Below are 15,712 nucleotides of genomic sequence, written 5' to 3'. Positions count from 1 at the left end.
TTCAAAGGATGTACGTAATTGTGATTGTGAAATTTTCCTTGTCAACAGTGCAGTTTCAGTGTCATCAGGGCTGCTGACTTGCTTATTTTAAAGCAGAAAGTGTGATGTGGTTCTAAGGCATAATACTGAAAGCTATGCATGGAAATTCATAAGCTTTGAAGGTATGCTGAGCGTATAATTAAAAAAAAAAAAAAAAAAAAAAACAGGGAAGGGGGAAGGAAAGAAGAAAAACCTAGAAAAAGTTTATGCAAAATCATTAAGTTCTGCTGTGATATTCCTCAGAACAAACATCCCCAGTTCAAAGCTTGTGGTTCTGCCGTCGGAGACAAGCTGTCATTTTCTTTCATCTCCCCAAATGACATTGAAAACAGGTTTTTATTTTGATTTCTCCCACCTTTCCAATTTTAAAATGCTGAAAGGAAAAAATTCATGTGGAAAAACGTTAAATAATTTTTTTGAAGGGTTCAAAATAAAGCATGCTTTGAAACACTGTCCCCCTTTTTCATGTCTGTTCTTCCTTGCTGCAGCACAAAATGCTGGACCTCCAAGGCTTTTTTTGACTCTGAGAAGGTACTGTCAAAAGAAAAATCTGATTAAATTCACGTCCTGTGCAATTTGAAAAAGAAAAGGGGGGGAGCAGGGAATTGCAGAATTCCTTAAAAGAGACTTTTTTTTTTTCAAAGTGCTTAAAAAAGAATACAACATAGCTCTAATTTGAATAACTGAACTTAAAGGCACATGAATATAGTGGGCTGCTTATATTTGCGTACAGCTACAGCTAGTCTAACATCAGGGAAAGGTGTGTATGGCTTCCATATTAGAGAATAAGAAACCTAAAAAGCAATCTTGGGAACTAATAGCAAAGTCAGGATTGGAATACAAGGTCTTTCAAGCTCTAGTCTCAAACTTAATAATCATCAACTGTTTTTAATTTGTATTGGGAAGTGTTGTAAACTGTTTTGATTTCATGCAGTATTCCGTTTTACCAGAGGAGAGAAAAAAAAAAAACAGAATTTCAGAAAACATTCTGACCTTAAAGTCACCATTTGAAATAAGTAGTAGTGCTTGGACAGGGACTAACACATGCCAGTCTTAGTTCTCTTGAACTACCTTATAAAAAGCATGGAAAATAACTGTATTTTGGAAGTGATCATTGGCCAAATTTACAGCAGCATCTTTGCTTTATGGAAGTTTTTCAAAACACCCAAATATTTTGTTCAGTGCAGTACAGACTTCTAACCAGCTGTGTTCAGCTGTAGTCTTACTGAAATTGCTGTGTGGCCCGCTGAAGAGCAACATAGCTTCTTCATAAATCTCAACCTTTTTCAAATCAAAGGTGTTAGCAGATGAGTCATGACATCATCAGTAAAAGCAGTAAGTATATTCTTTTAACTCTTTTCCTTGTGTATATGCATTCATTCAAAGGATATTTTATTGCCGATGCTTTTATATCCTTGATTATAACAGAATGTGTTTTATAGATGTAACAATTCATTATCTAGTACTGTCTATATTCCAGAGTCCATTAAAATAATTATATAACATGTAGTATATTTGTACAGAGTACTACAGAAGAAGTAGCAAAGACTTAATGGCATAAAAAAAGCTTTGTTTAGTGGGTTCAGACTCTGAATGCACCTGTAGGAGGTTGGCTGCAGTATCTGGAGGTCACCTAGTTGCACTTATTTCTTTGACTATTTTTTTTAATAAGTATTATACTTGGCCTTTATAATATGGTTTGAGGTCAGTACACAAGGAATATTTAAAATAGCAGACCATGCAAAGTGTGTAATGTAAAAAGCTGCATCTTTCTGTGCACACACAAGGGGGCAGAGTTAACCTTAGCATTTTTAATAATACTTGGGTCAAACTTACTGGTTTTGTTGGAGGAGGAAAGATGCAGAGAGAGAGAGGGAGAAGAACTTCAGTCTCTTGGGTTTATAGTGTACTGTGCTTCAGAAATTAAGAGTAAGGCTTTATACAAGAGTTATTGCCTCATATGTGCAGTCTGAAGTGGCTTTGTATTTTTAGTTGCTTAGGGAGTGAAGTCTGGAAAATCTGCAGAAGTGAGAGAAAAGGCTAGTTTTTCCTAAACATTGATGGTCAGCTACTGAAGGCAGGTTCTACAGCTTGAGCTGTGATTGGAATTAATACTGCTTGGGAAAATCCAAAACAATCGGTTAACAGAAGGAGCAACATCATTTGGATGCTTTATGAGGTTCCAGTGGTGTAGTTAATGTAAGTTTTATTATAGTACAATGCAACCAAAAATTTACTTGAAGCCTATGTTTTATAAAAATTTCAGAAAAGAATGCATAGTTTTTGTTTTTATCGAACATTCAGCTGTTGTTTAATAGAATTCAGTATAGTCATCTCTTTCTAGAATACAGAAAGTAAATTATTGCTAAAGGATCGGTCACTAGCCTATCACAGAAGTGGCTTTATAACTCGAGTCCTTTAAAGTCTAAGCAGTGTGTTGTCCAAGGTACTTGCATCCAATAAAAGTAACACTCAGCCACTTAAGAGGCATTAAAGCATATCTCTTGTAGCCTTTGAAGTGTCTTGTAAGCAACTTCTATTGTGCTATTGAGCAGAAAAACATAACATAGCATTTGTTAACGTACCAAGATTTTTACAATAAATGTGGAACAAAAGCAGGCAAAAGTTAATTCTTTGCCTGACTTGCAATGAGAGGGTTGATCTCCTCTCACATGCACTGTAGCTCTTGTTACAGAATTTAGGAACTTTGCCTTAAAAGCAAAACTTTCATAAAGAGTGGTGCTTGGAACAGACTTCCACATCAGCTAGAATGTAGCATTAGTGTGGAACCTGACTGCACAATTATGAATATGGTGCCTGTAGCCTGTGGCATTTGTGATTGCTTATCTAACTGAGACTGCTGATTTGGGGAGGGAGGGCTGTTAGAACTTTTACTCTATTTAAACTGTGAAGTATGTTGATCTTACTTGAAGACTAATTTTGTTACCATTTGGTTATGTTGTAGGTAGAAATGTGTTGAAATACTTATTCATATGTTTCTCTGCTTTAAAAAGGAAAGAACCACTGTCATGCTTTAAATCTGGATACTTCCTCCTTAAAAAGGAAAGGACCGCTGTCATGCTTTTAACTTCCTCCTTGGAGGCCTACTTAGCAGGCTATTACATCAGTTTTTCTCCTTTCTGTTCAAGGAGCAATTCCCAGTGTTAAAATTTTGACAAATGTTAATGATGTGAGAGTAATTCCTATCAAAGAAATTCATTGCTCTCATCATTCAGGAAGCCAGAGCTGCTGCTGAAGCTTAAATACTGTAGGACTTCAAATGTGACATAATAAATTATATTTATGTGTGTATGTGTGTGTGTGTGTGTGTGTATATATATATATATATATATATATATATATATATGAAATACATATATTTATAAATATGTGTGTGTGTGTATTCGTATATGTGTGTATAAATTTATTATACAGAATAATATAAAATTAATATTAAAATATATATCAATTTCATATTTTATAAGTGATGTTTGAGTAGGGTCTAGCATCTTATGACTTGTATTCTATGTACGCTTAGTAAATAATTATTTCCATCTGTCATGCTTGCTTTAGTGTTTTCTTTGAATCATACTGAGAAACATATTGGTTTGAGGATCAGTGTCTTCAGTATGCTTGGGTTTTTTTAGGTGATTAGTATTTGCAGCCTCAATATAGAAATAATAGACTCAACATCTACTGTCAGGTGATCCCCTTGTACTCCATTTGGTAACATCTATCTTAAGAATAAAAAACCCAAGCTTGTCTAAGTAAGCTTAAAATCTGCAGCTTAACTAGCTCATTTGCACAGGGGCTAATAATAGTAAGGTGCTTGTAGTAGTTGTATGACATGTTAGGGCCACTGAGGTTAAATGATTTGAAAAGTTACTTTAATTTAGAATTGATGATTCCTGCGATATAATTATTTCAGATGTGATATGGCAGACATCTAAGGCTCTTGGCAGCAACTCTGGATTATTTAAATAACCAATAACCTGCTTAGGGAGATTTAGGTGATTAAAATCCTTTTTCTTCTTTATGAACCTCATAGAACTTTTCTACCTTTGTATAGCTCGTTGCAGCTTTCTTTCCGTAAAAGGGTGGGTTTAAATAGTTCAACTGGTCCTGTATACTTAAAGATTGGTGTTACTTTCTGTTTCAGACCTTTGTGAGGACTCTGTTCCTGGCCTATGTCTTTTAGAATCTTTCTAAAACCAGATTTGGGAATCTTTCCTGATGTTCTAGTTTAACCAAGTAGCCTATACATAGCAATTGGGGGAGACTTTGTTCCAGTCATGATGTGGATTTAACTTTTGTAACTCTAGACACGAAGACACTTAATGTCTTACCTTGGTTTATCAGATGATCGAGCACGTAGGTCTCCTCGGAAGCTTCCTACTTCTTTGAAGAAGGAAGAAAAGAAGTGGGTTCCACCTAAATTCCTGCCACACAAATATGATGTGAAGCTGAAAAATGAAGATAAGGTGAGATGACTGCTTCATTCCTTTCTGGTATAAAGTGAGCGTGTAAGTTTGATTTAAATAATCACTATCAGTATTTCTACTGAGCATAACATAGGACTTTCTGAAGAAATCATAGGATTGGAAGTGTGTTGCCTGCATTTGTGCAGTTATCTGCTAGGCTGATTAGCCTGGCTGTTTCTGCAAGCAATTGTGCACAGTGCCATGAAAACACCTGGCAATTTCCTAATAATACCCAGAGAAGCTGAGCCCCAGGGATATGGTTAGAGTTGTTGCTGTTAACTGGCTAATCTCTGGTCAGGCAGTTAATGAAGATTGGTCAGAAGTAGATTATTACTAATCATGACCAAGAGTTGTTGCTGTCATTTGAACTGAAATTGTCTAAGAGCCTTGAGTAATTGCACTTCAGGAAGTTCAATGTGGCTGCAGTACTGCTACGGACTTTTTGTCGTCTGTTTGCTAATTCGATAGAAAGGCAGTGCTGACCACAGCTTAATGAATACAGCTTGCAGAGCTGCTTGCAACTTGCTACTTGGTCTCAGGAAAAAAACAAACACGCATATATAAAAGCTTTTAAATTAGTAGCAAGCACGTGCCAGGAGAAGATCAGGAATTTCTGTTATTGCCAAATAAAGCAACAGAGTTTGGCAAGAAAACTGCAGCATAGATTAATGCTTTTGGTAACATTTTTGGCTAACTGAATCTCTTACCAATCTCTGTTACATATCTCAATAGCAAGTTCTATTTGTTTTGTTTTTGCATTTTTTGCAAGAGAGCTTTGAAAGAATAGTGTGTTTGCAGACCTGAAGCATGGTAATGGTTCTTGCTCTGTTTTGTTATATAGCGTATGTCTATAATATTGCTAAAAGTTGAATATTAACAGTCTGTCTTTTTATATGATCTCCAAGATCATCAGTAATGTACCAGCAGATAGCTTAGTCCGTACAGAGCGTCCTCCCAACAAAGAGATCCTGAGGTACTTCATCCGTCATAACGCACTACGAGCTGGCACCGGTGAGAATGCCCCGTGGGTAGTGGAGGATGCGTTAGTGAAGAAATACTCTCTCCCCAGTAAATTTAGTGACTTCCTACTTGACCCTCATAAGGTAAGAATTACTGTAAATAACTTCTGGATTTGATGGTGGGGAATAGATGAGAAAGCAGACTTGGCTAAGATTTCTGTGAGCCAATTGGATTTTGGCGCTCCTGCGTTTAAATTAACTTAGAAAGCTGCAAAGCAGGTAAGTCTGCTGTTTTGAAAAGTGACTCTTTGTGAGGTTAAACAACTTGAATGTCTGAAACAGTGATCCATTTTGAAACTGTGAGCCACAATCTAATATGACTGTATTTTCTTCACTTTTCCAGTAGTGATTTCATTACTTGTCTCCAAATACTCAGGATTTCCTTACGTGAAACAAATAGAAGAGCTATAGTCCTTACTTAGCAATATCATTAGTGGACCATTTTCATGGTCACAGTGGAAAAGCTGGATATCTCTGAATTTATGATACTTGGTTCTTCTGTGATTCTCAATTGAGAGATGGCTGAATGCTCTATGAATGAAGTTAAATAAGTTCAATATAAGAATACACGCACAAGTAAATTGCAAAAAAATAGTATTGCTTGTTTTGGATCATGAAACAGATCACTAGAAATTGAAAATGTATCTGTGGATCGCATCTTGGACCCAAACAATACTTTTTTTTTTTTTTTTTTTTTTTTTTTTTTTTTTTTTTTTTTGTGCCAATGGTATGTAGGAACCTAATCTCATCCTTTGCGTGAATGCCACTGCATGATTTCCGTCAGTTTCAGAACTGCTTGGATAACTACGTGGCAGATGCTGCAAATCTTTGTGCTGAATGATCTAAATAGCTGGGACATTTTTGTTCCCTAGCCTTTTGTAGTGACCATCCAAATATGCTGTTAATGAAGTAAATGCCATACCATTCTGCTGTTTTAGAATCCATCTTTGGGTGTAAAAAGCACTATATTTATTTATTTGTTTTTCATTTACTAAACTCACTTTCATGTGGACTCAACTTTTGTCATTTTTGTTGTAAAATTAGAGCAGAAGTATCTGGTATATCATTTTTTTTTCTCATCAGGAAGATAGCTTCCATGGACTCTTCTGCAAGTTTTTTAATTTGCTTGAAGTAAAAACTAAATTCTTATGTGAGCTGTGTTTACCCTGCTATGGTATTTGGGGTCATTCTCCTACTAGAACATACTTCATTGGTGGTGCTCAAATGCTTTATTCAGAGCACTGATGGATGGAGGCATGCTTGCAGTAAAAGAAAAAAAAATATGCAGCTGTAACACTTTATGTTTAAGGATGGCACTTTCCATGGCACATTTCCCACTTAAATTTGCATTGAATTTTAAATGCTGAGAAGTGGTTGAAGAATTTAGTAATTTAGAATTAGTGTTCTGGTAAAGTAACTTTGTACATGTGACAGTTTAATATATGGTATAAACTGTAGATTAATACTTGTAATTATCATGATTCATATCAGTGCTGAATGTTTTCAGCTTAAATAATTCTCTTCAGCAAAAATGTCAACACAGAATTTTTGAAGAGTGAAGTTAAACAGACAGATTCAGATAGTATGTTATCTTCAGTATAGATTTCTCGATTGAAGTAATGAAGACTCTAAAATCAGGGATAAAGACTCTAACAGTGAAAATCCAGAAGCCATAAATGTAAATATTTCTATGACAATCTTAACTTGATCACATTGTGTATGACTGTTTGCAAGTAAGTACTTCTTTGATGGCTGCATCTTCTACTATGCTTACTGCTGCAGATTTTTTTAATTGCAAATAATCTTAATAATCTGCTCCTAATTTCTGATAACTTTATAACGTAAAGGTTCTATTTCTGCAAGTGTCATATATTTTATTTTTCAGTTCTTGGAATGAGTTAATATTCTGGATGCGCTCTGAACCTGAATTTGAGGTGCTGAGATATTTTTGAAGTCAGTCTCTGGCTCTGAATCAAACTTTTTTTATGCTGAAAGTAGGCTAACAGACTGCTTATTTAAAAACAATCAGATATTAAGTGCCATTACTTGAGAAATGCATCCTGATCAGGATTTACTATACTGTTCAAATTTGATGCAAGAGCTAGATTCCCATTATTCATCACTTTTTTTTTTTTACTTTGAAATGTTATTATAAAATAATTCTCTCTTTAATTTTAGTATATGACTCTCAACCCATCAACTAAGAGGAAGAGCTCTGGATCACCGGACAGAAAACCTTCTAAGAAATCCAAAGCTGATGGATCATCCCTAGGTCAGCCACTGAGCCCTACTCTGTGGTGTCATGTACATTTGGAGAAATCTATTATTGGGTCTCCACTGAAAGTGAAAAACTCTAAGAACTCAAAATGTCCTAAAGAGGAGTTGGAAGAGGTTATGAAAATAGTGTCACCTGGTAAACTTGGCTCTAACTTTCACATTCCAAAGAGGAGCCGATTGGGAAAGGGCAGCAACAAATCCTTGGACAAAAAGCAGAGAGGCAAAAGGGTTTTAAATGGGCAGAAGTCATCTGGGAAAACGAAGTCTCCTAGAAAAGGCTTGAAGACTCCGAAGATGAAGATGAAACAAATGACACTATTGGACATGGCAAAAGGTACCACTAAGGTGTCCAGGACTCCCAGGAATTCAGGAGGCACCCCTAGGTCTTCCAGTAAACCCCAGAAACATCTCCCTCCTGCAGCACTCCATCTCATTGCCTATTACAAAGAAAACAAAGACCGGGAAGACAAAAAAAGTGCCCTTTCCTGCATCATCTCCAAAACAGCCAGGTTGCTCTCAAATGAGGATCGTGCCCGTCTCCCTGAAGATTTGCGAGGAATAGTTCAGAAACGCTATGAGCTTCTAGAGCACAGGAAGAAATGGGCCACCATGACAGAGGAGCAACGAAAGGAGTATCTGAAGAAGAAAAGGGAGAAACTGAAAGAGAAACTGAAGGAGAGAGCGAAGGAGCGGAAGGAGAAGGAGATGAAAGAAAAACTGGAAAAACAGAAAAGATATGAGGACCAAGATATTAAGGGGAAGACCTTGCCTACTTTTAAACTGGTTGATACTCCAGAAGGACTTCCTAATACTCTGTTTGGGGATGTAGCCATGGTGGTAGAATTCCTGAGCTGTTATTCAGGATTATTGATGCCAGATGCTCAATATCCTATTACAGCAGTTTCTCTAATGGAAGCACTTTGTGCAGAGAAAGGTGGCTTTCTTTACTTGAACCGGGTACTGGTCATTCTGTTGCAGACCCTTCTGCAAGATGAAATTGCTGAAGATTATGCTGAATTGGGAATGAAGCTTTCCGAAATACCACTTACTTTGCATTCTGCTTCTGAGTTGGTCCGTTTATGCTTACGCAAGTCAGATGTACAAGAGGAAAGTGAGGTCTCAGATAATGTAGATGAAAGCAAGGATTCGGCGACTTTTGAGGATAATGAAGTACGGGATGAGTTTTTGGAGAAACTGGAGACATCGGAGTTCTTTGAGCTGACTCCTGAAGAGAAACTGCAGATACTGGCAGCGCTATGCCACCGGATTCTAATGACTTATTCAGTGCAGGATCATGTGGAGGCCAAGCAGCAGATGTCAGCGGAGCTATGGAAGGAACGCCTTGCTGTCCTGAAGGAAGAGAATGACAAGAAGAGAGCAGAAAAACAGAAGCGAAAAGAAATGGTGGCCAAGAACAAGGAAAATGGAAAGGATGAGAATACAATGGGAAGAAATGAAAAGAAAAAAAATGAGATGGTGAAAATAGAGCACCGGGTAGAAATAGAAGCTGATGATATGATCAGCGCTGTGAAGAGCAGACGCCTTCTTGCCATCCAAGCCAAGAAAGAGAGAGAACAACAAGAAAGACAAATGAGAGGTAAGAAAATCGCTAGGGAATTAGTGTGTCACGGAGTAGGTGAGAATAAATGAATTAATGGTGAAAACTGACAAATCTGTTTCCCGAAGTGTTACCTGAGTTCAAGGAATTTCCTGGCTAGAGAAGTACAGTTCAGCTGCTCTAGGGCTTTATGGGAAAGATTTTTAGATGTCCCTGTGGTAGCTCAAAATATGGAATGTTGGGAGAAAAAAAAAGAAGCAATAACTGCTTTCTGTTTTATATCAGTGAGCATCTTCTGTGCAGTGACTTTCTAAATCTGTCAGGCTCAGGAAGGCTGGAGAACAGAAGCTTTGTTTTGGGGGCAGGAAACCATGTTTGTCCATGCCCAAAGATCTTTTACCTCTTTTATGTACAGAGGAGATATTTTCTGACCACCAGTTAGTTCCTACAACTACTGCTGGCCCTGCTGCGATACAAACTGTCGGAATGATAATAGCAGTTGTCCTGCCAAAGGAAGGCATGGGCTCTAAATCCCAATTTCTAATTTCTTACTTTAAAGAACTAGTTACGGAATAAGCCAGCAGTGTGCCCTTGTGGCCAGGAAGGCCAATGGTATCCTTGGGTGCCTTAGGAAGAGTGTTGCCAGCAGGTCAAAGGAGGTGATACTGCTCCTCTACTCAGCCCCAGTGAGGCCTCATCTGAAGTACTGTGTCCAGTTCTGGGCTCCCCAGTACAAGAGACGTGGAGCTACTGAAGAAAGTCTAGCATAGGGCTACGAGGATGATCAGAGAGTTGGAGCATCTGCCCTATAAGGAATGTCTGCGAGAGCTGGGCCTGTTTAGCCTGGGGAAGAGAAGACTGAGGGGGGATCTTATCGATGTGGATAAGTACCTGAAGGGAGGGTGTCAAGGAGATGGGGCTGAACTCTTTTCACAATGGTTTCACAATCTGAAACACAGAAAGTTTTGCCTGGATATAAAGAAGAACTTCACTGTGCGAGTGACAGAGTCCTGGAACAGTTTGCCCAGAGAGGTTGTGGTATCTCCTTCTCTGGAGATACTCAAAGCCTGCCTCTATGCAACCCTGTCTAACATGCTGTAGGTGACCCTGCTTCAGCAGAGGGGTTGGACTAGATGATGTCCAGAGGTCCCTTCCAAGCTCATTCTGTGATTCTGTGGTTCTATGAAGCTTATAAATATAAACTGTTCGCTCAGACCCCTTCAAGTCATCAATTTTATTCCCAGATTGTTTATGCCTCTGTATGTGTGGTGCTTTTTGGTAAGGAGTATAGAACCTGAAGCACAAAACACTGATAGAATCACACTACAGGGGATTTTGTTCATTGTAAATGTGGGTATTGTACATCTGGAAGTGGACAGTATGAGTCGTGTAGGTTGTCATTTCACTTCTGAAACAGTTGAGGGGAAAGCTTCCAGCGTGGAGTCTGGCTCCTGTTCCTTAGCTGGAATCTGGAAATATTTGTTCTAGGAGACCAAAAATAGCTAAGTAACATAGACTTCTCTAAGGCTTCTCAGGGAGTGGAGTGGTTACAACCATGCCTCACATCAAAAATAGTTAGACCTTTCAGATACCTAGGTTAAGAGCTGTAAGTCTCAGAGGTATCAATAATCTCTAAAACAGATAAAACTGTTCACTTGGTTCTCATCCAAAGGGTATTCAGTAGAGACTTGTTTACTTGTGCCACATCTTACACTGTTCCCACCATAAATTAGTTTCCGTCTGTCCAGGAGCCTCTTATAGTACAGTGCAAGAATGTTGATCTTTTTTTATTATAACTAGTATCCGGCCTGATTCCTTTTGCCCAGATCTGAACCTTCTTTTTTTTCCTGTAGGCTGGTTCCTTGCTGTCTTGTACTGTGAACTATTTACCACACCCAAACTAAAGCAAAGAGGAAATTCTTAGTATTCCTGGGGTTTCTGGTTGCATTTTAACTGGCTTCTCAATGACTGATTTCCTTTTGGTGCTGTCCTGGTTCCCCTTCCACCCTGGAGTAGCTGAAGACCTGGTGTGCTGTATCTGTTTTTCTCCAGAAAAACAAAGTACCAAATACCTAATGTGCTGTAGCTGGATTGTCTCTGGGTCCTGCTTTTTGTGGTTTTTCCAGTTGTTTGATGGCAGGTTCAAATAGGAAGAAGAGAGTTGACAGAGGTGATGAAAAATCACTTGTTTTGAGTGATGAGGAAGTGTGATTTGGAGGGACTCTGCAAGGAAAAAGAGATATTTCTAGCAAGGAAGGAAGGATTCAGCCTTTCATTAAGGTTTGAACTTGTATTGCTTCCTTTCCACATAGCAAACCCTAACATTTCAGTCACTCAAGCCTCCTTTTATCTGTTAAGCAGCTGGTACAGAGACATAAATATACTAGCAGATCTTGGTGGATGTCAAGAGTGCAGCAATGGGGACTGCAGGATTAGCAGCTCTGAACTAGTCTGTTCAGGACCTCTGGCGTCAGGGCTGATGTGGTTTCAGTATATTAGAAACAGTTCAGAAAACCAGAATTAAACTGTCTCATGCTACTACCTTGACAGAGCTTTTTGTGGCCCTCTTTCAGTGGATGGGCTTTCAGGCCATTTCAGTTACATTTGCTTTGGGTAACATTAAGATCTTTGGGCGAGTAAAAGAGCGGTTGCTGACAAAATACTAATTGTGAGATGTATAGATGGATAGATATAGGTGTACAGACACACAGACACATGCACACCCCTGAACAGCTGCACAGTCGGAGGATGCTGTTGTGCTGATGTCACCATTCTGGTAATATCAGTAACACTCAGTGCTAACCTCTTTACAGTTAAACCTATAGTGGTCATGGCCAATTATTCCAAGCTATTGTCAGGAAAGAACCCAGTGTAAAAAAGCGTAAATGTGGTGTGGTGTTTTTTTTAAGTCTTTCTTGACTTCTTTTGTAGTTAATACTAGTCATGTATCAATACAGGAAGTTAATACCCCGTTTTCTGGACAGTAAAAGCCTAGGTGCTTCCATTGCCATATTGCAAGTTGTTCTTTGCTTTATCACTTCACGAAACAACAGGATATTTCCTGTAAGTCTGCTGGAGGAGCATAGAGAAATAGAAGTTTGTATGCCCCAAAGAGGCCAGCTAGAGAGAAGAGTACCAACCAAGACTAGCTTGCAGTCATAAATAAAAATGACACGTGAGGAGGAACTCTTTAAGTTGTTTTGTTGTTGTTCTTGACCAAACAATCTGGGCACACAAGAAAAATGAAGTTTCTGTTTTTTCCCTTCATTTCTTATTGTGGCATTTGGTAATGCCCGCTACAACCGATTTTTGCAGTTGGACAGGAAAAATACCTGTTTCTCATGTTGTAGGCTTTCAAGAGTTTGCTGGCAGTGTGGCTTGTTTTGATTGGATTCTTGACTCTTGAAGGGAGGGTGGTGAAGAAGAAAGCTACTGTGTGCTTGCTAGAATTGTCGAGTACCCTTGCCATGTGCTATTTAATGTAGGGGGCATAGGTTCTGAAAAAAATGAACACTTGTTTTCATGATTTTCAATTCTGTAATCAAGCAATGCAATTATAGAATATGACTGGAATTAGTTTAGTGGTGGGTTTTTTGGGGGGGATCTCTTGACCATGAAAGCCAAGGGCACCTTACTAGTACTGCTTCCAGAATACTATCTCTGATTACTTCTCCAAGGCTGTTGACACTTGTTTAGATGAAGTTTGTGTTCTTTCTGGGTACAAATTAAGCTGCAAAGTATAGTTTTCTTAATGCTGTTTCTCTCACCTTGCTGTTCCATGTAAAGAGATGCTGGTGTATTGTTGCTCTGGTTAGATTTAAGTTTTTAAAGCTTAAGTCAAGGGCTATTGTGTATCTGGCTTTGAATTATCTGTAAAAAAGTTGTTAGTGGTGTGGGGGTAGAATTCTACTTAGGAAGTTCGCTAAATTAGTTTTGCCTCAATCCTCTTTTCCCTAAGTGTGTGACTGTAAAGTTTTTATTAAATTTACACCAGCTTACAAACTATTTATAATAATCTATGGAAATTCTGATAGTACCAGGGTGCGCTGCTTTTTCAGTAGCTGTTATAAATGTCATAGCAATAATACAGGTGAAAAACAGGTATCCGAATGATTCCCTCCCTGCCCCAGCTAACTCCTTGCTTTCTCTTCATGCTTGATCTGTTTGAGGTTTGAGCTGTAGTCAGTGAGCCATCAGCCAGGAGGTCCTGGTTATGTCACATGGCCCCCTATGGAAGAGGGGATCTTTTTTTGTCAGCTTAATAGAGGATTGTTTTTCATTTTTCTTGTTTTTGGTAGAGGCACACTGCTCCTGTGCATTTCTGCCCTTAGCCGTTCTGCTTTACAGCATGTCCAATAGTAAGGATTAAGGAAATTCCAAAGATCAGATTGCTAAAGTGAGCAACTCTTTTAAGAACATTTAAATATATCTTGGCCAAAAATGTCGCAAAATAAAAAGACTGACAAGAAATAAAATAAATAAAGGCAGGATGAGTGGGGAAATCAGGTGACCTTAGCAAGTCCTCAGAAGGAGCCGCCAAGAGAACTCATGAGTAAATCACTTCATCTGTTTCCTTTCTGTAAAAGATGACAGCGGTACTTCCTGTAAAATGGATCTCCTGTTGCAGTTCGAAGTGCTGAGACATCAGTGATAGAAGGCATTTAGCCCCCATGAGAATGGTTTTTACTATTTGTTCTGATTTCAGTGTCTTAACATAGGGATAAGTTTAGGGAGGAGCAGACAATTACAAACATACAGGCTTATCAGCTGCTTAAGAATGGCCTTCAGGTATGGTTTAACAGAACAATTTTCCCATGCTGCACTTACTTAAGCTGGTATATTGTTGGTATATTATCACATAAAAGTTCATATAAAAAAATTGTTGTAACAAATACAGGGGTCTGTTTTTCAGCATTTCTCTTCTAATCAGTCAGGATTGATTACCTTGGCAGGACTTCAAAGATTTACCAGGTATTTACTAGTCAACTGTTATCAAACATACCTTGATACAGAAAATGGCTGCAACAGAAAGAGTAGGTAGTAGTCCTGGGAAAAGTTCTAGCAAGAAGTTAGTTTTCTCCTTTGGACTGCAGTCAGCGTATGACCTTTATATGCTAGCTTTTACCTGACCTGTCCCACCTCACCCCTAAAGGTTCTCCCACATGATAGCATGTCTGGAAGTTCATGAGGAGTTAGGATATATAACTTTTTTCACTAATGTGAGATGCTCATGCCTGGAAGCTAGCACAATTAACCAGTGTGCCACAAATCTGTTTGTTTAGTAGATAAGCTTCTGGGGAGAGCATTCCCCACAATTGCAACAATGGAAATGCAGCTATTGATTATCTGTGCTGATGTCCATGCTGTCATATTTGTACTACTCCCAAGTTTGAACTGTCCTTGAGGTATATTGTGCTGTGGTTCAAGAAGGACATTCAGCTCTTCATTGTATGGGGTTGAAAAATGATGGATACCACTTCATTGATCTATAATGAGGAATAATTTATCCAGTCCACTGTCATCCAGACTTCCCCTTTCTCTCATCCAGTTCATTCCTTCACCTTTACTTTTTTCCCTCGTTTTTTGTGAATTTTTTTCTAGAGTGGTGGGTGGAAGATGAGGTAATGGGTGGGTGGCTGTGCTAAAAAAAAAATTAACCATAGTCATGAATAAAGGAATAAATTATTCAATTTTCTTCACACAATCTAGTAAAATAAAAGAGAATCTTGATCTCTAGATACAGTAGAAGAAGACTAATACTTCTCTGTGCTTATTCCAACAGTAAAGATGGAGAAGGAAGCAGAGGAAGAAAGAATCCGGAAGCATAAGGCTGCAGCTGAGAAAACTTTCCAGGATGGAATTGCCAAAGCAAAGCTGGTGATGCGCAGGACTCCAATTGGCACTGATCGCAATCATAACAGGTAGGAAAGGCAATCATCCCCTGCCCCTGAATCTCTCTTCTGGTGTGGGCCTTTCACAGATGGCAGCCCCCAAGAAATATTTATAATGGAGGTTATTTAGAATACTCTGTCAGCTTTCAACTGTGCAGGAGAGCAGAAGTGAATTTTTTGTTTATGTAGAATAAAATAACCCTTTACTGGTTTACAGACCAAGTTTTTCTGGCCTTCCCATGGAGGTCAGTGTCTGCTAGCCAGTGGAGCTTCAAGTGCTTGCATCAGTGCTCAAGAATCTACTTACTGTCTTCTCCTTTCCGTATTTTTTTACATAGGAATGCTCTTAGAATTGATTATAATGAAAACTTTCTGTGTTTATGAATTATGTTTTACTAACGATATAAACTTTTTTTTTCCAATCAAGTACACAGGTTCTTCCTTCCA

The 15,712-nt window shown here is 38.4% G+C and overlaps 1 protein-coding gene across 4 annotated transcripts in view; it reads left to right on the top strand.

Annotated features, from left to right (window-relative positions):
* The window catches only part of BAZ1B (bromodomain adjacent to zinc finger domain 1B), a 56,975-nt gene that overhangs the window by 10,047 nt on the left and 31,216 nt on the right, over nucleotides 1-15,712 (top strand). For 3 of the 4 annotated variants that reach the window (XR_009960403.1, XM_062592367.1, XM_062592366.1), the window contains exons 5-8: nucleotides 4,399-4,520; nucleotides 5,426-5,623; nucleotides 7,718-9,413; nucleotides 15,157-15,295. Coding sequence is in view for 3 of the 4 variants with exons in the window: in XM_062592367.1 (XP_062448351.1) it covers nucleotides 4,399-4,520; nucleotides 5,426-5,623; nucleotides 7,718-9,413; nucleotides 15,157-15,295 (2,155 nt within the window). In the remaining variant the exon portion in view is untranslated. Of the gene's footprint in view, nucleotides 1-1,336; nucleotides 1,375-4,398; nucleotides 4,521-5,425; nucleotides 5,624-7,717; nucleotides 9,414-15,156; nucleotides 15,296-15,712 lie in introns of all 4 variants that reach the window. The other variant, XM_062592368.1, reaches the window with a different exon arrangement.

Source organism: Rhea pennata, chromosome 20 (genome assembly GCF_028389875.1).
Source record: "Rhea pennata isolate bPtePen1 chromosome 20, bPtePen1.pri, whole genome shotgun sequence".
NCBI lineage: Eukaryota > Metazoa > Chordata > Aves > Rheiformes > Rheidae > Rhea > Rhea pennata.
The sequence above is the reverse complement of the archived record's forward strand: the minus strand, read 5'-3'. Positions and strand labels throughout refer to the sequence as shown.